Here is a 20732-nt window from a genome sequence, read left to right as displayed (position 1 = left end):
CCCTGACCCTCAGGAGAAAGAAATCCATCGAAATTGGGTGTTATTTGCCGGCAGCATGACTGGCACGGCTTTCACATTCCCTGCCTTCCACCAGTGAACTGACACCAAGAGAGGGCAACAGGAAACGCTGGTACTGCGGTCGTGTCATGTCTGTCACTGCCTGTGGCATTTTTGGCCTGACAACATAACCAGCAACATTTCAAACATATTCAACATTTCCAACACGTTCAACATTTCCAAAATGTTCAACATTTCTGATGTTCCCCAACTCTTTTCTGGTTGAGTATATATCTGCTAGTGGTATCCATAGATTAAAACAAAATACCATATTTCACCATTGTCCAAAATGACAAGCAAACTATGTTTAAAAACTTCTGAAATTGGCCAAGCAACAACAAAATGCTACGTTTGATTCCTGCTATTTTAATCTGCTTGAAAATAAACTTAATTTTGTTGCACAAGATGAAGATAGATAAAAACAAAAACATAGACTGAAAGATTTTAGAGTCGTAGTTAGTGCTATTTAGTGGAATTCATCTGCTTTTACAAGACACATGTCCATGCAAATGCCAGTCTGTCCTGAATTTATATCGTAATTGAAGAGTAGAGCTGCATTTGGTTTTGTTTTTTTCACTATTAATAACTCATAACTATTTTGATTCATAGTTATATTTTTGACCTCTGCAGCATGTGAAAATTCTACAATGAATCTGTTTTTCAAATGAGGTTTTTTTCAGAATAAGCTGTTGCAAACCGCCACAGTCCATATAGTTCAAATACAGACTTCAACATTAAACAGTAAATCAACATTCAGAGTTACTGCACTTTTGCTTTTTTACAGAGACATTTACCAGATTGTTTTTATTGAATACTGCTACTGTAAAAACAAGAAAGGGGAAATAAAGTTTTGCACAGATTATTCACACATCAAAGACGGAGACAGTGGGTGATGACCGAAGAAGACTTTATAAAAACACGTCTTGCCACCAGTCACAGACACACAGACACACACACACACACACACGTCTACTGGACTGGACATGTGCTGCTAACTGAGTGTAGCACCCAATGTTTTTCTTAGGAACTTCCCCAGTGACTGTTACCGGGCACAGCACGTGTGAGTGGAACGGGACAAGGAAGGAATTTTTACTCAGTCCACAGTCTTTATGTTTGTGCTGGTTGGTGGGTGTGGGCAGGGGGGGGGTAAGGCTGGTGTTCTCTTGAGTGTTTATTTGCCAGGTAGTGAGAGGAGTGGCCGAGAAGGCCCCCGAATTCTCAGACTATGTGCTGATGTCTATAGGGGTTGCCAGCCCTTGAGCCCATGCCATTACACTGTGTGTGTGTGTGTGTGTGTGTGTGTGTGTGTGTGTGTGTGTGCCATTGTCTAGGTGCACCAGTGTGTGTGTGTGAGTGTGTGTGTGTAGATGTGCCATTGTCTAGGTGCACCAGTGTGTGTGTGTGTGTGTGTGTGTGTGTGTGTGTGTGTGTGTGTATGTTTATGTGCATCTGCGTGTGTACATCTGTGTGTGTGTGTGTGTGTGTGTGTGTGTGTGTGTGTGTGTCCAGTTGAATGTGTACGTTTGATTAATCAGTTGTCTACATGTGATAAAAGTCTTGAAGCTCTTCTGACTCTTTATGAGTTACCACTCTTTATAAGTTATCACTCTTTATGAGTTACCACTCTTTATAATTTATCACTATTTATGAGTTATCACTCTTTATGAGTTATCACTCTTTATGAGTCAGTCTTTATGAGTTATCACTCTTTATGAGTTATCACTCTTTATAAATTATCACTCTTTATGAGTTATCACTCTTTATGAGTCATTCTTTATGAGTTATCACTCTTTATGAGTTATCACTCTTTAAAAGTTATCACTCTTTATGAGTTATCAGTCTTAATGAGTCAGTCTTTATGAGTTATCACTTTTTATGAGTCAGTCTTTATGAGTTATCACTCTTTATGAGATATCACTCTTTATGAGTCAGTCTTTATGAGTTATCACTCTTTAGGAGTTATCCCTCTTTATAAGTTATCACTCTTTATGAGTTATCACTCTTTAGGAGTTATCACTCTTTATAAGTTACCACTCTTTATAAGTTACCACTCTTTAGGAGTAATCACTCTTAGTTATCACTCTTAGTTACCACTCTTTATGAGTTATCACTCTTTATGAGTCAGTCTTTATGAGTCAGCCTTTATGAGTTATCACTCTTTATGAGATATCACTCTTTATGAGTCAGTCTTTAGGAGTTATCACTCTTTGTAAGTTACCACTATTTATGAGTTATCACTCTTTATGAGTTATCACTCTTTATGAGTCAGTCTTTAGGAGTTATCACTCTTTATAAGTTATCACTCTTTATGAGTTATCACTCTTCAGGAGTTACCACTCTTTATGAGTTATCACTCTTTATGAGTCAGTCTTTATGAGTCAGTCTTTATAAGTTATCACTCTTTGTGAGTTATCACTCTTTAGGAGTTATCACTCTTTATAAGTTACCACTCTTTATGAGTTACCACTCTTTCTGAGTTACCACGTTCCACTGCACAATAAATGACACCACTGAATAATAACAGTATTAACATGTCACTCTACTGCTCTAAATCCTCCCATGCATTGAAAGTAACCTGGATGGTTTACTGGAAAGATCCCAACAAACAAAAAACTTTCAGTGAAACATGGCTCTCAAATTCATAGCTTGCGTCTTAAACTTTATGAGTCAGTCTTTATGAGTTATCACTCTTTATGAGTTATCACGCTTTATGAGTCAGTCTTTATGAGTTATCACTCTTTATGAGTTATCACTCTTTAGGAGTTATCACTCTTTATAAGTTATCACTCTTGCTTCTAATACTGCCCTGCCCTAGCTTGCGTCTTATACTGCCCTGTCTTAAAACACTGTGTCTGGAAGATTTTACAATGGGAAACTCCCAGTGAGGGGTGAACGTGCACATGAAGACGTGCACTGTGACCAAAGGCCCCTTAGAGAACATATAGTGGCTTAAAAATGCATCTTTGGAAAGTCCATCATAATAAGCTGTGCAACCAGAGCCTTGTCTCAGATCTGCTCTGTCTTATAATTTATGACACTTGAGAACCGATTGTCTTGCCTTTCATAAGGACCTAAACAACTAAACGGGGTTTAGTGTCCCTCGTCTCTCCTATCCATACACACCCCCACACATGCACACACACACACACACACACATACACACACAAGCACACACAGACACACACACACACCCTCCGTCGTACAATAGCCATGTCTCCAACAAACTGGTGTCATATTTTCCATCATTTGTCATCATGACCTTCTGTGGCCCCAATTGGCTGTGAGTATCCACGATATTCCGTAGCCAACAATGGGCATCGCCATGACACCTCAGTATTCAGAAATTAGGTTTTCTATTTCCGACTGAAGCTACGTTGTATTGATTTTAATGTCACGGTAGACAGTGCTTGACGTATCCTAAGCCATGTTAAAGCAAACTTTCATATTTTTCTGTCAGTCATGTACTGTATAGAATAACCATATTGACAGCAGAATTGTCATTTTGAAAGAAATATAGACCCTTTCAAGAGAGTTCCATTATCAGCATCATAATTGGCCCCATTCCGTTTTATATGTTATCTTAAAGGTGCGATTTGTAGGATTGTTAACGAACGTTCTGTAGGCCAAAATCAAAACACTGGTGAAAGTTCTCAAGACTACCAGACGCGAGCCTCTTTTGGGTTGCCAGATGTAATGAAGACTTAGCTAACGTTAGTTGACCTGCAGTTGCTTTAACGTTTCTCCAACCATGACCCAGCTACACATTACGGAAACAGTGAAAACAAAACATACCTCTCTAACCAACGTAACATATTTAGCTGAAGTTAGCGATGCAGATGAAGTTTAGCCTAGGCTATACCTGTTGTGGAGAAATATGGCCAGCTCCGCGTCAGATTTGATATTCTTCGTTTGACGAAGACGTCACCATCTCAGGAAGCTCCTCCGATGTCCACTTAATTTGTTTCTTGTTTTAATTTTGGAAATTTGCCTGCCTCTCGTAGGCATTCATGACTACAACTGACAGCTGTTGACAGTTGGCCTTTGCTAATTTGGCAACCCAAATAGGAGGACGCGTTAGCCCATTATTAATACGCTATTCTAGAATTAATCGTTCAAAACATAAACGAAAATTCCAAGAGATTCTGCCCCGTTTTCATGGGTTTTACGGGGTTTTACGGCTTAGAGTAATGTTGTCAAATAAGCCATTACTTCAATTCATCGTGTTTCCTTACTCTCTGACAACATATGGTGATAATTTTTGGAATGGTTACAGTTTATTTTTTCATTATTTCCTACATACTGGACCTTTAATGCAGAGGAAGTAGATTGGGAACCAAATAGAACGTTCAAGCATTGTTTTTGTTTACCTTGTTGAAAGGGTCTATAAGTTGAAGCATTCCAGTTAGCCTGCTGAGACTAATGTAAACAGAATGGACAGCAGATGAAAACTGGACAGATTTCGGGTTTAATGAATAAGGTGGATAGCTTGAAGTCAGAGTTGTGACAAGGGCTTGGAAACCGGCGAGATCCACAGAGGTAGTAAATGTCAACATTTTTGGCATACTGCCTGGTCTCTTTCTCTGTTTTTATTGTTTTCTGTCTGTGACTTTGGAGAATTAGATTGTTAAAATAGACCTTCTTATCAACGTGTTGATAGTTGATGCAGTGGTCCGAACCAGTCAGATTTGGACAGAGGCTGAATAGGAATCTCTGCGTCCCAACTACTGACCCAACAACACATTACATTACATTTAGCAGACACTTGACCAAATTGACTTACATATGTCAGCTATATTACAAGGGATCACATTGTCCCTGGAGCAACTTGGGGTTAAGTGCCTTGCTCAAGGGCACAACGGTGGAAGCCAGGAATTGAACCGACAACTTTCAGGCTACGGCATGCTAGCCCAGCTCCTTAACCACTACACTACCACATCATCAGTAGGGTAAAACTAACCTGTGTCACAACGGTCAGTACGGGTTACGCAAACTAGTTTTCTTTCTTACTTTTTTTTTCAATTAAAATTTTTGCCACAATTGACTTGCATCCGTGTTGCATACCTGTCTTGGGGCAGCCGTGGCCTACTGGTTAGCGCTTTGGACTTGTAACCGAAGGGTTGCCGGTTCGAACCCCGACCAGTAGGCTAAAGTGCCCTTGAGCAAGGCACCTAACCCCTCCCTGCTCCCCGAGTGCCACTGTTGTTGCAGGCAGCTCACTGCGCCGTGATTAGAGTGTGTTTCACAGATTGGGATAAATCTCCCAATCTGTGAATTAGTGAAACACACAGTATACTTATACTTATACTTTTAAACACCTCCTGGGGCTTCCAGGTGAGAGGTAGACATCTGGCCCACACCTGTAAGCTGGCAGACATACTGCCCCACCTGCAGTTGTATACCGTAATTTCCCGACTATTATCCATTTTATACATTGATTTTGCAAAATTTGAGGTATGAGGTTAATACAGGGGGGTGGGCTATACATGACAATACATTTCTTTTCTTCATTCTTCTTTTTAATCAAAGCACAATCTAATTTTGATTCATTGGGCTATTGGGCACTGCAGTTAATACAAGGGTGCAGTTAATACGTTGTTTTTTTTTTTCTTTCTTAATTTTGTATAAAACACTGTGCTGTGGTTGTTTACACAATGCAGCTAATACACAGAAAGTCACTGTAGTATTTTGCATTGTTCACTGTATTAGTTGAAAGCTCTTCAAAAAGGTTTGCAAAAAGTTTAAGCCTTTCATTTCATACCTCTTATTATGGCCTAGAAAGCGTGAAATTTGATGACAAAATATATTTTAGTTTTTGTTTCTGCTATATTTTATAGTTTGGCCATAGCGGGCCTACCATCTTGTAGGTTAATATATTTACAGTAATAACTCAATTCACAAGAAAATATCTCACAAATAGTTTTATTACATTGAAAAGAGACAATAAATACAGAGATATCGAGAGCACACAAATATAATAGTAAGATATTAGCTTTATGCTAAGAATGTAGTGTCATTCAGTGTCATTATTATTGCACACCAGCCTGGTTATTGCATTGATTACCTTTTCCTTAGGTATATGTGGTGCTTTCAATAATAACTCATATCATACAATAGATTGTATTAGAATATGTTACAATTATATTTCTTTGGCAACTGTTAAATTAAATATTAACATTCACAATATTATTGTTATATGTAACAAATACCACTTGGTACATACGCACAGCATATGCACTTCATAGACAAAACATGCAAAATTGAGAGAGAATTACATTTCACACATTGCACATATTGCAAACACAATCACTCAAGTGATTGGGAAGTGTAAAAAGGTATCCCACCAAGTCAAGTGAAAAAAAAAGATATCCCACCAAATCAAGTGAAAAAAAGGTATCCCACCAAGTCAAGTGAAAAAAAAGGTATCCCACCAAATCAAGTGAAAAAGCAAAGGCATGCTTTTAGTGTTGTTGCAGTTGCAGTTGTAGTCTTTTAGTGTTGTTGTAGTTGCAGTTGTAGTCTTTTAGCGTTGTTGTAGTTGCAGTTGTAGTCTTTTAGTGTTGTTGTAGTTGCAGTTGTAGTCTTTTAGCGTTGTTGTAGTTGCAGTTGTAGTCTTGCAGTTTTGTTGTAGTAGCAGTTGTAGTCTTTTAGTGTTGTTGGAGTTGCAGTTGTAGTCTTGTAGTGTTGTTGTAGTTGCAGTCTTTTAGTGTTGTTCTTTGTAAAAAGATTTTCATGCCATGCTGTTCTTCACCCTCTCAAATATCTGTATAACTTTGGCAGTAGGAACGCAGCCTTCTCTCACAAAGGTAATGATTCCTGCAAATAGGAGACAAAGACATTCATTTACTTACTGTATGCTATTCACTTTCATTTCCCAGGATTGGTTATTTTGCTTGCATTGTTCCACACGTTAAAATAGCTCAGGAGAAAAGTATTCAGTGACCATACTGTAAATACTGTACAATGCAAAACATTGTGTTTCAAACTTACCTTCATCGATTTTCAGGCAGTTAACCACTGTCGAGGGAGCCACTTCAGCTGACTCACCATCACAGAGGACTCCCTGGAGCTTGTGACCCAGGCGACTGTTGACAAGAGAGAACGTTCTTTAATTCCAGAACACACCCAGATTCCCGCTGATCTCTGTGCATAGTTATGGCCCATTCTACCCTGTAGCCCAGGTTGTTGGCCATTTGTAATTGGATGAGTTATTGCCTTAATGTTGAGGCTTTGACAGTGATTATAGAGGAAGGCAGAGTACTTTATTAAATATGTCTCCAAGACAGGCTGATAGGTGTTATGCTTGATCTAAAAATAAGTCAATCATGTTTTACTGATAGATCACATTACGGCTCCTGATTTAAATGGGTGCTGTTATTATCTGTAACAAACAACTCATTATGGCCAGCTCTGCTCCTCTTATCACAACACAACGGCTATTGTATGATAATGAAGAAATAATGACGAACTACACCACGGCTCTTTTGAAATGGACTGCGGTCAGGAGATGACGTTACATCAGATTACAATGGTCAGATAAGCTTCAACAGAGATAAAGAAAACCTCTGCCTCACAATACTTATTGAATAGGTGAACGTAATCGAACAGGGCTGCTCCCCACTCAATAGATAGATCATTACAGGTCAATTCACATATAGACTAATATTTGTGAAAGATGTAATGAAATGCAACCACAATGCAACCACAATTGAAGGTCAACACTGCAGAGATGGATAGATAGATCGTTCTTAGATGCTGTTTGATATTGTCAATTCATCACAAAGACAATGGGTCCAGGTTCGAGAATGTGAAAGATCATAGAAGCCGCATAGAGCATTTCGGTCGCTAACAACTGATATACATCTTGTACGTCACGATATCCATAACTGGGTAATAGTTACATAACACTGAGCCTAATCGTACACCTGTCTTACAATGTACCTTATTGAGGTATAATGTAGACATATTACATAAATGCACTTTTTGTGAGTACACTGTAGGCGTAGTCTGGATAAGCTCGGGAGGTACTTACGAGACGACCATGTCATGATGGAGGCTGTCTGGCTCGCCGCTGGGGTTGGCAGACGTGATGGCGATGGGCCCGGTCAGGGTGCACAGGTGCATGGTCACCGTGTGGTCAGGCACACGGATCATGATGCTGTCCCTGGTGCCCACGCGGTCGTATGCGCCACCCACACCTGAAGCAAAAGGGATCCACATTGAGCCATTGGTCAAAAGGCACCGCAGATTTGCAGAGTCTGCTACTTTTGTTTCACAGACACTCATACTCATTCAAGATATCATTCATATTGAAGCATGTTGCTAAATGCATGATTGTTACAGTGTGCTCAAGGAGTGTGCTCGTTGCAATTATTTATCTTTAGGTCTTTGGACTTCCTGGACGTTTACACATTGTTGCCCACTGTTGTTTCTTCTGCTAAGCTTTCTTTTCTTTCATTACACAGCAAAGAGATTGAACAACCGTACTGTATGTGGTTTAGTGCGAGGTCTCTCACCGAGTCTGTAGAGCCAGTCTCCCTTGGCGATGATGCAGCTGATGCCTCCGGGGTAGACGCTTCTCATGAACTCCCACAGCAGAGGGCTAAAGGGCGGCTTGGCAGCCACCAGCTGCTCCACGTTGGCAATGCAGATGCACACCGGTTTCTCAGATGGCCGGTCCTGTGGAAGAGGAAGATGAGGAGGAAGAAGAGGAGAAGGAAGAGGAGGAGGAGTAGGATCTGACATGAGCGCTAGTGTAAACCTAATACTGTTATGAACTAAAGCTCCAAACTTGTAGATATATACTTCTCAAAACACTGACTTTACTGGAATAAATGATTCAATGATCACAGAGCCAAGGCACAAACAAATATACAATAGTCATGTAGAGTGCACTTGGTAAATGATTCATGCATTTTATAAATAACGTTGGGGTTTTACTTTGATGTTGTAGATTCTCTCGATGGCGGCAGGGTTCTTGCAGGAGGCGGCCAGTGCGTAGACTGTATCGGTGGGAATTCCACAGACGCCGCCCTCGTCCAGCATTTTGGCGATCTGCATGATTCCGCTCGTCCCACGAGAACTCGGGACAGGGCAGGGAAGCTTTGGAGCCGCTACCTTCTTCTTCTTGTTCTAAGGTTGAAAGCCAATGCATGAAGAACTCAGTAGGGTTCTTCAACCACCTCTGTGCTTGATCTGCTAAATGTCTTTCAGTAGGTATATGACTTCATGTCTGATTTTATTTTAGGGTTCTTAGAATTTATTGAAAAATGTCTTGACTCAATAACTGAAAGTGCTTTTGAAGAATAAACCTTCTACTATACCTTAAGCAAAGCTGGTCCCAATGGAATAAGCGTTTTATTGAAGATGCAGTTTACAAGAGATGCCATAGCCCCATAGAGGCAGATAATAGAAAATATGGCAAGCATGGCAACTGCAAGAGAAAGAAGATCATTCAGTAACAATGTTTTCTTACATAATTCTCATAATATGTTGAAAAGCACCACTATAAAATATATTGTGATGTCAGTAACTTACTCTCCAGCTGGTAGGGCAGAGTCCCAAGAGTAGACAGAAGGAAACACACTAACACAATCTCCATGATGATGGTCAGGAAAAACAGGACCAGATTCCCATATGCAGCTAGAGACAAAGCACAAATAAACCTCACCATGAAGAGCAGATCTCATAACAAAATAATAAATAAATATAAATATCTTAATTTTGTTTTGGGGATACATTTTATACCTGCTGTCTAACTGTCTAACTGTCTGTATGAACCAAAACCTGTTTTACTGAAGACTTACCTATTAGCATGATGAAGCCATTTATAACCAAAAAGGCTACAGCTCCAGCAGAGAATCCTTGGGCATTTCCAGGGAAGATGTGCAGCAGATGTCCTACCACAAAAAAAATAACATAACACAGTCATGTTGATGTGAGATTTGTGGTTGTGGTTAATTTCATACATAAACTGTACGACAGACGCAGTAGAGTAGAATAGGGTGCCTCACCTGCAAACCTGTACCAGGTCCAGGTAGCCCAGACCGCCGCGTAGAAGAACGGGATGACCGAGCCAAAGCGCTTCCCTCTCTGGACCTGCAGGCGACTGACGTAGGCCTGGATGATGGCCCCAGGGATGAGGACCCACGGCACGGTCATGTGCAGGAAGGACGGAGACGAGTCTCGCTGGTGGATGGCTGCGAGGGCAGCGATGCCGTTGACCATGTAGAAGAGGGCGTCGGGGAGCTGGCAGCGGGTGCCCTCGGACATCTCCGTCTTCTTCGCCAGGGTGTCGCGGCAGAGTCCGAGCCCGCCGAGCACCGTCTGGAGCTGGCTGGAAGAGACGGGCTGCGGCCCGACGCGGATGAGCGACTTCTCGGCGATGGAGTTGATGAGGCGGGCGAACGTGCCGTAGAGCGACACGGCGGTGAAGAGCGAGCAGGCCACGCCGAAGAAGTAGTAGTAGCCGCCCAGCGGGATCTGCGAGACGGTGGAGAGGGTCAGCAGGAGGAAGAAGAGGTTGTGCAGCAGCTCTAGGGTGTCCATGCTCAGGCAGACCACGCATAAGACGATGGCCGACGCCACGAAGAACCAGTCGCCCACCATGGCCAGTCGGCCGGACCCCGCGTCATCTTGCGTCAGCATGATGGACACCACAAACTCCTCCCAGGCCTTCACGAGCCAGTAGGTGCAGTGCAGGCCGAACTTGGTGGCGTGGTAGGTGTCCTGGCGGAGGTAGGCGTAGAAGCTGGAGAGGAGCTGCGAGGCCGAGTTGATGGAGATCCACACGGCGCCCACGGCGAACGCAGGGAAGTAGTGGAAGGAGTAGAAGGCGAAGATGAACGGCGAGACGGTGTCACAGAAGTAGCCCAGCGCCATGGGCTCGGCGTACTTGGTGTTCTTCTTCTTCTCCTGGCCGAGGCTCTGCGCGCTGCCCGAGTTGGCCGTGCCCAGGAGGAGCACGTTGAAGAGCGGGTTGCCGAAGCCCTTGAGGACGTAGCGCTGCGCCAGGCCCTTGACCAGGAGCGCGGCCGAGCCGTAGATGGCGAAGAGGAGGATGAGGAGCTCGAGGACGCCGGACACAACCAGGGCCCAGGGCCCGGAAACGGCGCCCACCGCCTCGAACACCAGGGTGGCTGTGATGGCCCCGAACACGAAGGGCATGATGTAGTTGACGGTGGCCGAGCAGAAGGCCAGGAGGAAGGAGAGGAGGATGTAGGGGAGCAGTCCGGCGATGGCTGACTTGGGCACAAAGAGTTCTGGTGTCACCGTGGCGTTCTCCATCATCAACTCCATTCCAGTCATGTTGAACTGCACATCTATAAACGCAGAGCTGTTGGTGGTGTTGGCTGAGATGGGCGTGACGGCACCCTGGAAGATGCGTGTGGCACCGTAGCTCATCCACAATGCGGCATAGCCGACGAAGGCAGTGCCCCCGAGGTGGTCATACTTGCGGTATGCGAGGAAGCCGGCAACTAGCTGGCACAAGCCACCAATCAGGATGAGATGAACACCTACAGACAGGACGAGTCAACAGAAAGAGATTCAAATCATGAGATGACAATCAATACACAAGATAGGAGTTTCCAGTTCTACCTGTATGGGTAGTATGACAACAGCAAAAACAAATTCTCAGTCTCAGTCTGGTTGTTCTTAACTGCAACAATTTAACTCAGATGAGGTCTTCATCCAGTGAATGATACAATGATATTACGGACCATACCAATTTCATATTTTGGACTTATTATGAGGTGACTGTTAACAGAATGGATTCAACCATTTACAAAACAGAGGTTCTCGAAACATTTGGATCAAGGACAGGTAGGTGTGTTGGTACAACAATGGCTACATGATACTGTATGAGTAGCCAACTGAATTGAAATAAAAGACTTAAGATATCAAAGCCGTAATTCAATATGATTACGTCATCAGTAGGCTACCTGCAAGGATGTCCTCTACTCCCTGTGCAAGGATACCAGTGTGGGCACCATGGAAGTTCTGCAGTAGAACCAGGAAGGCGCTGATGCCGTTAGCAAGGAGCCCAAGCACGCCTGGCTCACTGTAGAAGCTGGCAGGGAAGCCATCAGCACTTGCCATTTGGACTTTTTGAAATTTGCTTCTTCTTTTTCTTTCTCTTCTTCCTAGGTGAGAAGGCAAGTGATATTAAACATTAAACACTGATATTAAAACAAAGATCAAGCAAGTTAAACACAGACCAGGAAGTGACACTGACACATTATCTTTTAATGTCTACGGGATTGATCCATTCACCCAAATACTTCCTTCACGGAGTTAGAATTGTAAAAACCCCTGAAGGTATCACTCAAGTTAAACATTTATCTTCACTGCCCTACAATAACTCCAGACCTATTAGACAGTCTATGGTCCTGACACTACTTATTATATAACCAGTGTTTAGCCTATCTAGGCTCGCTGGATTGGTCATTAAAGGATGTTATATTTTGACTGGAAACAGTTTATTTACAGGAAAGCAGCAGACAGCAATAGAGCTCTGAGACAGCATAGAGCAGAGCGCCCTCTACATGAAATAAGATGCAACAGCCAAGAACCTGTTCCTACCACTGGCTCGTTCTCAAAATAATCACGATTGAAGATGTTTCATTAATAATAGCTTCCAATAACTTTCAGAATAATTTTACAGATCTAGCTCTCAAGTTTAATTTACTGCCACAAGATAAAATACTGATACAAAGCACAGAACAGAAGCCTATCAGTCATGGCCAGTAGGTATCAGACAGTTTTACATTGTAACTGTTATAACCATTATGGCGAACTCTTACATGACTAATTCCTGTTTTGAAACTTAAATATCCACACTGGACTTTAATATACCAGCTGACAGATTTATAAGAAAACCACAGAGTTATTTTCTTCAACTTTCTGTTTTCATGAATAAAATCTAAATTTGTTTCAGACAGGCAAATATTTATTCAGAGTGATGCTTGAAAATTGTTGCCACACTTTCCACTTTAACTAGCCTCTTCAAACCATCCTACTTCTTCCACCCCCCTCTCTCTTTTTGCTCCAACTCCACCTTCGCTCTTCGCCCTCTCTCCTCCCTCCCTCCCTCCCTCCCTCTTGCTCTATCTTTCCTTCTCTCACAGGTGTGTTTTAGAGGTGTTTCTCCGTCACACAGGTGCAGTATGCTAAGTCAAGAGCCAGAAACAACAGGACTGATGAGGATGCCACACACACCGTACACACAATGTTTGCACACACCCGAGGTGTTCTGAGCCAAAGTGAAGCGCACGCGCACGCCTGCGTGTGTGTGTGTGTGTGTGTGTGTGTGTGTGTGTGTGTGTGTGTGTGTGTGTGTGTGTGTGTGTGTGTACATACTCCTCTGTCTCACTCTCACCTCTTCCACTCACTCATCTGGCTTCTAGCTCAAGTGGATTCTGCTCACAGTACGTTTCATTTTTAACATACTTTAACAGACATTTCTAATCTTATACAGTTACTACTAGTTATACTACTAACATTTTAGCATGCATTCAGACCATTTTTTAAATTGTATGTGTAGTAATATTACAATTTATTTTGAGTAACAGATAATCACATTATAAAGTATATATTATACTATATTCGTTATAAAGCATGCTACATTTGATGAGAATAATAGTACAATTTAAGTGTGAACTTACTGTACATACTTATAATTACTTACATAAAATATAATCCTAATACACAATAATCTAACATATCATTAACATCAGTCATCATATTGCATGTATTACACAACTTTTACTGTATTCAGCAGGCAGAATTTCATAATTTAATTAAAACAAAAAAAAAATCTAAGTAGTATTTAAATATATATTTGTGTTCACAAATATAAATAGGCAATTACATCTCTCACATGAACGGAGGTCAAAACAGACAGAAGTCATTTACCTGATGGAGGTGCTTAGTCTGAAGTGTACAGTTCTTTGGAAAAGATGCTCTAAGTTTATAGGAGACCTGATCACATGGATGGGAGGAGTTCCTTAACTCTGGGCCAACCGGGTGTCCCCCCTAAGTGATGTCATCACTGACCCTCATCTTAAACAATATGTTTCCGGCGCTGGTGAGCTGAAATCCCACCCATTAGTGATGGAAAAAAAAAAAGTCACGCAATTTGGAATTTCCGACCTTGGGTCATATCAATAGCCTTTCAGAGTTCAGCACTATAAATAAGGGATGGCTTTCAGATGTAACCTGAAGAGAACCGAAGTCTCCCGACACCACAGCATCCAGCACTCAAGAGGCAACAAGGCAGCCAAGACCAACTGCAAGAGAGCAACAGCTGAGCTGAATCTTACTCACTTTCTCCCGCACCAATCAAAACTGACAACATGCTTTCCAAAGTGAAGGTAAGGAGCCTTATCATCATGAACCAACACTAGGGATAAAAGTATGTTAAATTAATTAGTTAATTAGTTAGTTATTGTTTTCTTACCAGTCTGTGTGTGATGCTATGCCATTTTTTTTATGCGGTTGCATTATTAATGTGGGAGAAATGTAATGACATGTGTGTGTGTGAGAGAGAGAGGGAGTGTAGGCTCCTCATAGTTGGTACTTGGAGGCTGTGTAAAGGGAGGGGAGCTGAGCCCTTGGTATTCGTGATGGGTTTGCATTCTTGCGGTTCTATCCTGGCTAGCTTAGTATTTGGCAAAACCCATTTTTCTTTTTTCCCCTTTTCTCTCTCTTTTCTCTCTCTTTTTTCTTTTTTTTTTCTTTTTTTAGCCTGACCGTTATCTTCTGAGCTCCGAAAAGTTACGACACTGTACACTGTAGCTATTTTTGGCCATGCAATTGATATACATGAATCAACAGCCATTACTGTGTGACAGCAGATTGACAGAGCGATTGCGAGTGACGAGAGACGAGTCATGATGAAATCACGGCAGCAGCCTCCAGGGTCAAATTTCAGAGTTTTTTCCACTCTTGCGGGTGTAGGGAACCTGTTCTGCTGAACAATACTATTCGATGATAGAGTGCCATAATGACAACGAGGGGGAGAGGAAGAAGAAAGAAAGTCAGAGCGTAACCACTTAGAAATGGTTTACATTAACTAGATAAACTGGACAAGAAGACAAAGAGTGAAGTGTTATCATTTTCTTTGGGAGAATGCAGTGCAGGCTTGTTAACTTCCTGTTTCAAAGGGGAAGAGGGAATTGGAGAACCTGTCGGTCGGCTTGCTGAATGTTGGGTGTGGAATGTCCACTGTTGTTTCATCTGTCAGCACTATGCAATGACGCTCATGTGTCTCTGTCTGTCTGTCTGTCTGCAGAAGGCCATCACTCCACTGTCCGCTGTGCGCAGCCTGCACAAATCAGCCTTGGATGGTAAGATCTCTCTCTCTTTCTCACTCACTAACACACACACACACACATACACAGTACACCCACACACACACACATCTAATTTCATCTCACCTTTCTTGTAATGTTAAGCTCCAAGCTGAGCTTTCATTATATCATAACATAGTGTAAACCGAGACAGTATTGTCATAAGGTACTACACACTGTACTCTCAATGGATGAGCAGTCTGTACCATCAGAATACATTACATATGGAGCTATTCAGCTGTAACTCATCTCGAAATGTTAACCCTCTCTCAACCTCCATCTCTCTCCACCCATCTCACCCCCGCCCCTCCCTCCCTCCCTCCTCCCGGTAAACAGTGGTGGATCGGCCTGCCCCAGAGGAGACGGTCACAAGCAGCTTCGGACGCTTCATCCAGGGCGTGCGGCCCCACCATTTGTCCCCCACGGTCCTGCAGCGCAGCAAGCGCATGGTGCTGGACAGCCTGGGCGTGGGCCTCATCGGCAGCACCACCGAGGTGTTCGAGCTGGCGCTGCAGCACTGCCAGGTAGGCACAACCACCCACGGGCACCACCGGCGGGCACCAAGTCAATGGTGTTGAGTTTCAGTGGGCGCCTACTTGGCCTACGTGAGGATAGGGCAGAATAGAGGATGTTTACATTACTACTATTATCACCCTCCTACTAATATTATCACCCTTGGGTTTATTTATTGTGCTGGCACGCAGAACGTTTAACATGGTAGCACGCAGATTGCTTAACGTGGTGATAGCGCCCCCGAGATCCAAGGCAATGAAATCAGTTCTACTGGGTGGTTTGATTGTTTAGAGCTATTGTCATTTACACATTGTATAACACTGTCATTGTCATTTAACGCCCAGATGGAAAGCGATATACTGTAGAGTGTGTGACCATTTTCTTTTATCCAGCCACAAACAATGCTGTCAGTGCTGGCAATAGTTACAATGGTCACTTTGTGTAAACAAATATGTAAGACTATAAGTCAGGTTATAATGTCGCTATCATGAATGGAGAACTCCATGAATTTCCCATTACATCTGTACACTGCCAAGTCTGCATAGCAAGTGAATGAAACAGTGTTTGCAGGCATGTTTTCCAGGGCTCAGAAACACCATGTCTCTTTAGTCTCACTGTTTTCACGAGACGTGGAATTCAAGGAAAGGCATTTGACGGATAGCCACTGTGCTTTATAGAGTACACTCCATTCCAGTGTCGTAGTGCATGTGTGTGTGTGTGTGTGTGCTGTCTGCAGCCAAGAGCTGCCTCAACTGCTTTTTCCTGTGTGCCTGGAGCTGTAGTCTGGTGGCCAGTGATTGCAGAACGTCTCTCTCCGTCCCCCCTCCCTGTCTTTTGTCTGTGTCTGTGTCTGGCTCCTCTCCACAGCTTCCCTTCATGATAGCCATGCTGGCTCAGTCTGGGGAGTTTGTGTTGGTTAGTCTGTGGAGTTTGTGACCACCGTGGTGACTGACATTTCTCTCTCTCTCTCTCTCCAGCACATGTATGCTCCGGATTACATCAGCTCTGTGTACGGCCGCAAGGACACAAGGCTCTCCCCTACCCTGGCAGCCTTCGTTAACGGCGTGGCGGTGAGTATTGGTGACCCTCCGAACCCCCACGGTGGCACATGCGTAGCAGGCTCGGGTCTAGTGAACTGCCATGTTAGGATCAAATGGTCTTCACAGACTTGCCGCTGCCAAGCATGCAGGAATGGTGGTAATGATGGTGCTGGCTTCAGGGAGAGGGAGAAGGTGGCTGATGGTGAAAATCTACAAAAGTGTTTGGAAGTGTTTGGACATGAAGGGGTTATGAGTGAGTGTTCAGGGGTGGGGAGCGAGACATGCCTCTCCTGTGAGTCTAATAACACAGTGTCATTGGTAAGCCGATGCCCTTGTCAGGAAATATTAGAGATGTTCCCGGGTAATACCTATTTACTGATTCCGAGCATGACGTTCCCGGGGTCTGTTATTACTCACTCACCCTTTCCTGTGGTCGGATTCTGGCCCAGGGGAGTGTTTTTGTTTCACGTCGGGGCCAGACAGCCACAGGACCATATCCTGACCCGTACAAATGGCTCGACCAAAGCCTCCAACTGAGTAGAGAAGCACACTAAAGAACTCGAGGAACAGGCCCGTCCCAGAATAACGCTGGGACTTGGGGCAACATTTGGTTTGCCCATCTTCAATAGCCAGGCCAAGAATAAGAACAAAGAATGAGGGGGGTTTGTTAGAGGTGGCTCTAACTTGTGTCTTTCTCCCCACCCCACAGTCCCACTCCATGGACTTTGATGACACCTGGCATCCGGCCACCCACCCCTCTGGTGCCGTTCTGCCCGCCCTGTTGGCCATCAGTGATATGTTGCCTGGCAACAGCAAGCCAAGCGGTCTGGACTTCCTGTTGGCCTTCAACGTGGGCATCGAGGTCCAAGGTCGGCTGTTGAGGTTCTCCAACGAAGCTTGCAACATCCCAAAGAGGTGAGTGAAGGAGGAACCAATAAGTTCCTTTTAAACATAAGTTCTGGTTTTGTTTTTAGTCCACTGGACACAAGATCTTGTGTTGCAGCATGTGTTTGTTTGGTTACTATACTCAAAAATACATATAGGAGAGAGATTGTGAGATTGCAATAACAGCAGTCACTTTAAATGAAGCCAGAATAACAGAACCTCTAAATAAACTCTAGAGAGGTTCAGTTAATGCATGCAAACATATCCCACAACATTGGCATTTTCCGGTCACTCTGTGTCACTCTCTCTCTCTCTCTCTCTCACACACACACACACACACACACACACACACACACACACACACACACACACACACACACATTCATTCACACACACACACACATGGCAGACTGGTAGGGAGAGGCCCTTTGGCCAGTTTTAGCTCAGCCAAGGAAGTTACTAAGAGTTCCTTCAGACATGTATTTACTCAGACCGCTGCGATTCCGAATGACCATCAGTGACCCTCCTCCTCTGCGTCCAAATGACATGAAATACCATAATCTGTTATTTCCTCTGACACGCCTTGACAAGGGCCCACTCAGTCCTGCACAGCTCGGCCTTGTGCCCTGTGTAATTTAGGAACAGAGGCTCACAAAAGCCCACCTGTCCTTATTTAAAGTGTTGTATCCTCCCAGCTGGGACAGTTTGTTCAGCCCTAAGGTTTTCTGGTGTGTGGTGAGCGATTCCAAAACACCTCTCTCACTTAGTCATCTTCTCGTTTTCTCTTCTCCTCTCTGTTTTCTCTTTCTCTCTCTCTCTCTCTGTCTTTTCTTTTCTTTTCCTCTCTTTCTCTCTCTCTCTTCCAGGTTCCATCCGCCCACAGTGGTGGGCACTATGGGCAGTGCAGCGGCCTGTGCCCGCCTGCTCTCCCTGGAGCGCTCCCAGTGCAGCCATGCCCTGGCCATTGCTGCCTCTCTCTCGGGCGCGCCCATGGCTAATGCCGCCACGCAGTCCAAGCCCTTCCACATTGGCAACGCGGCGCGCCTGGGCCTGGAGGCGGCACTGCTGGCCTCTAGAGGCCTGGAGGCCAGCGCGCTGGTGCTGGACGCAGTGCCCGGCGTGTCAGGCTTCAGCGCCTTCTACGAGGACTACGCCCCACGGGCACTGCCCTCGCCCGATGACCATGACTCCCACAGCTTCCTGCTGGAGGAGCAGGACATGGGCTTCAAGCGCTTCCCGGCGCACCTGGGCATGCACTGGGTGGCCGACGCCGGCGCCACCGTGCACGAGGCCCTGGTGGGGCTGACCGGTGGAAGCGTGTCCCCCGGGGCAGTGCGCGAGATCCTCCTGCGTGTGCCAGTGTCCAAGTACATCAACCGGCCATTCCCGGAGTCCGAGCACGAGGCGCGTCACTCGTTCCAGTTCAACGCCTGCACTGCGCTGCTGGACGGCGAGGTGACCGTACGCTCGTTCTCCGACGAGGCGCTGCGACGGCCTGAGCTGCACGCCCTGCTCGCGCTGGTGCGTGTCCAGCACCCCGCCGACAACCCGGCCAACTTCGACCGCATGTACAGCGAGGTGCAGGTGACGTTGGCCAGTGGCGACGTGCTGCGCGGTCGCTGCGACACCTTCTACGGCCACTGGCGCAACCCGCTGACCGACGAGAGCCTGCGCAAGAAGTTCCGCGGCAATGCTGGCACCGTGCTGCCCGCCGACCGGGTCGAGGGGCTCATCCAGGCCGTGGACCAGCTGGACCAGCTGGGCGACTGCAGCCCTCTCCTCGCCCAGATCCAGTGAGCGACGTCGCTCCTCCTCCCAGTGCCCACTCCTGCTCGCCAGTTTTTCTGGTCTCAGAGCCAGAATTTACAATCCAAGAAACCAGTGCCAGCGAGGTCTTTGGTACGCCATGGTTTTTAGAGTTGCACATATGCTGTAAAATAGTTTTCAAATTGGCTTCCTTATCCATCTGTCTGTTTTTTTTTTTTTTTTTTCTTGTCAAAACAGACCATTCAGTGAATCACAGATGTTTCCGTGAAGCCAAAGCCATTTAGTCAGTGTACAGGGTGTAGCAATAGCTGAGAAGTCACGCTGAACATTGCTTTCACTTTCACTTTGCCTTCTGCATTAATGAACGCTGACTAAAGATGAAATGATGTGATTTTTTTCGGTCACGTGTGGCTCTACAAACTGATTAAGCTGTCTGTTGTTCTTTTGATTTGGCCATTGGCTAATTTGTACTGATGTTATGAATTGACTGCAGGGTGTGTGTAGCTAAGTTTTTGAAAACACTTGATATTTTCTCTTTTCAGACTTTTTTTTTGATTATGTCCTTTGGTAGAACCATGGATCTGTCTTGAATCTGAATTAATGGTGCTGGAAAGCAGACTTCACATGTAAATATAAAACTACTTTGAACGGTCTCTGTAAGTAGGTTTCTCTGCCTTCGGTTCTTTTTGTGGCTTAATCATTGTTTTATAATGATGTACTTTTATTTTGGTTGAAATATTTAAATGAATAAATACATAAAATTATCTGTAAATTTCACCTTGTGTGTTGTTTCATTCATCTCAATACTCCTATGAGAAGTCGCCAGAAAAACAGTATTCCCCACAATGTCTTTCCTTGTGAGAGTTCATGATAATATTAGGCAATGAAATAAAATAAAATCAGTAATTTACAGCCAACAGAGCTACAAACAGAGTAGAAAAGACTATGAATATAAGAGAAATGTGTAATAGCAACCATGTGCCCACCACATCAAGCACATCACACAATGGCTATTAATGTCCAAAACACTCTGACCACTCCACCTCTGCTCTAAATGGCACTCAAAAGAATCCTCCACAGAAATGCATGGGGGGTAGTTCATAACACCAATATGGCAGTAGTC

At 44.2% G+C, this 20732-nt stretch overlaps 2 protein-coding genes across 2 annotated transcripts; one reads left to right on the top strand and one right to left on the bottom strand.

Annotated features, from left to right (window-relative positions):
- Positions 1 to 5960: 5960 nt before the first annotated feature.
- On the bottom strand, positions 5961 to 14114 carry LOC143132279 (uncharacterized). Its single transcript, XM_076291688.1, has 11 exons — positions 13969 to 14114; positions 11997 to 12197; positions 10068 to 11570; positions 9861 to 9953; positions 9592 to 9696; positions 9378 to 9487; positions 8995 to 9186; positions 8571 to 8733; positions 8087 to 8252; positions 7045 to 7139; positions 5961 to 6870 (listed from the first exon to the last, which is right to left on the bottom strand). Exons 2-11 carry the CDS (start codon positions 12151 to 12153, stop codon positions 6785 to 6787), a joined length of 2670 nt encoding a protein of 889 aa, XP_076147803.1. The 5' UTR covers positions 12154 to 12197; positions 13969 to 14114; the 3' UTR covers positions 5961 to 6784.
- A 118-nt stretch (positions 14115 to 14232) lies between these two features.
- irg1l (immunoresponsive gene 1, like) lies at positions 14233 to 20386 on the top strand. The gene is made up of 6 exons (XM_076291689.1): positions 14233 to 14426; positions 15347 to 15401; positions 15741 to 15928; positions 16895 to 16987; positions 17667 to 17872; positions 18709 to 20386. The coding sequence occupies exons 1-6, from the start codon at positions 14409 to 14411 to the stop codon at positions 19637 to 19639; spliced, it is 1491 nt and encodes a 496-aa protein (XP_076147804.1). The 5' UTR covers positions 14233 to 14408; the 3' UTR covers positions 19640 to 20386.
- Positions 20387 to 20732: the final 346 nt, after the last annotated feature.

The sequence above is a fragment of the Alosa pseudoharengus genome, unplaced genomic scaffold (genome assembly GCF_046254945.1).
Source record: "Alosa pseudoharengus isolate Yale_2024_CS ecotype anadromous, Long Island Sound unplaced genomic scaffold, YU_APseudo_1.1 YU_APseudo_1.1_scf_19, whole genome shotgun sequence".
In the NCBI taxonomy this organism is placed as follows: Eukaryota; Metazoa; Chordata; class Actinopteri; order Clupeiformes; family Clupeidae; genus Alosa; species Alosa pseudoharengus.
Note: the sequence above shows the minus strand (reverse complement) of the source record. Positions and strands in the feature narration are given on the sequence as shown.

Coding starts and splice junctions, on each gene's coding strand:
- LOC143132279 (XM_076291688.1), bottom strand. CDS start 12,153: ATGGCAAGTGCTGATGGCTTCCCTGCCAGCTTCTACAGTGAGCCAGGC. Junction 8,734..8,994: donor AGAGAATCTACAACATCAAA/GTAAAACCCCAA, acceptor CCTCTTCCACAG/GACCGGCCATCTGAGAAACC. Junction 8,253..8,570: donor AGACTGGCTCTACAGACTCG/GTGAGAGACCTC, acceptor CTTTTGCTTCAG/GTGTGGGTGGCGCATACGAC.
- irg1l (XM_076291689.1), top strand. Junction 15,929..16,894: donor TGGCGCTGCAGCACTGCCAG/GTAGGCACAACC, acceptor CTCTCTCTCCAG/CACATGTATGCTCCGGATTA. Junction 16,988..17,666: donor CCTTCGTTAACGGCGTGGCG/GTGAGTATTGGT, acceptor CCCACCCCACAG/TCCCACTCCATGGACTTTGA.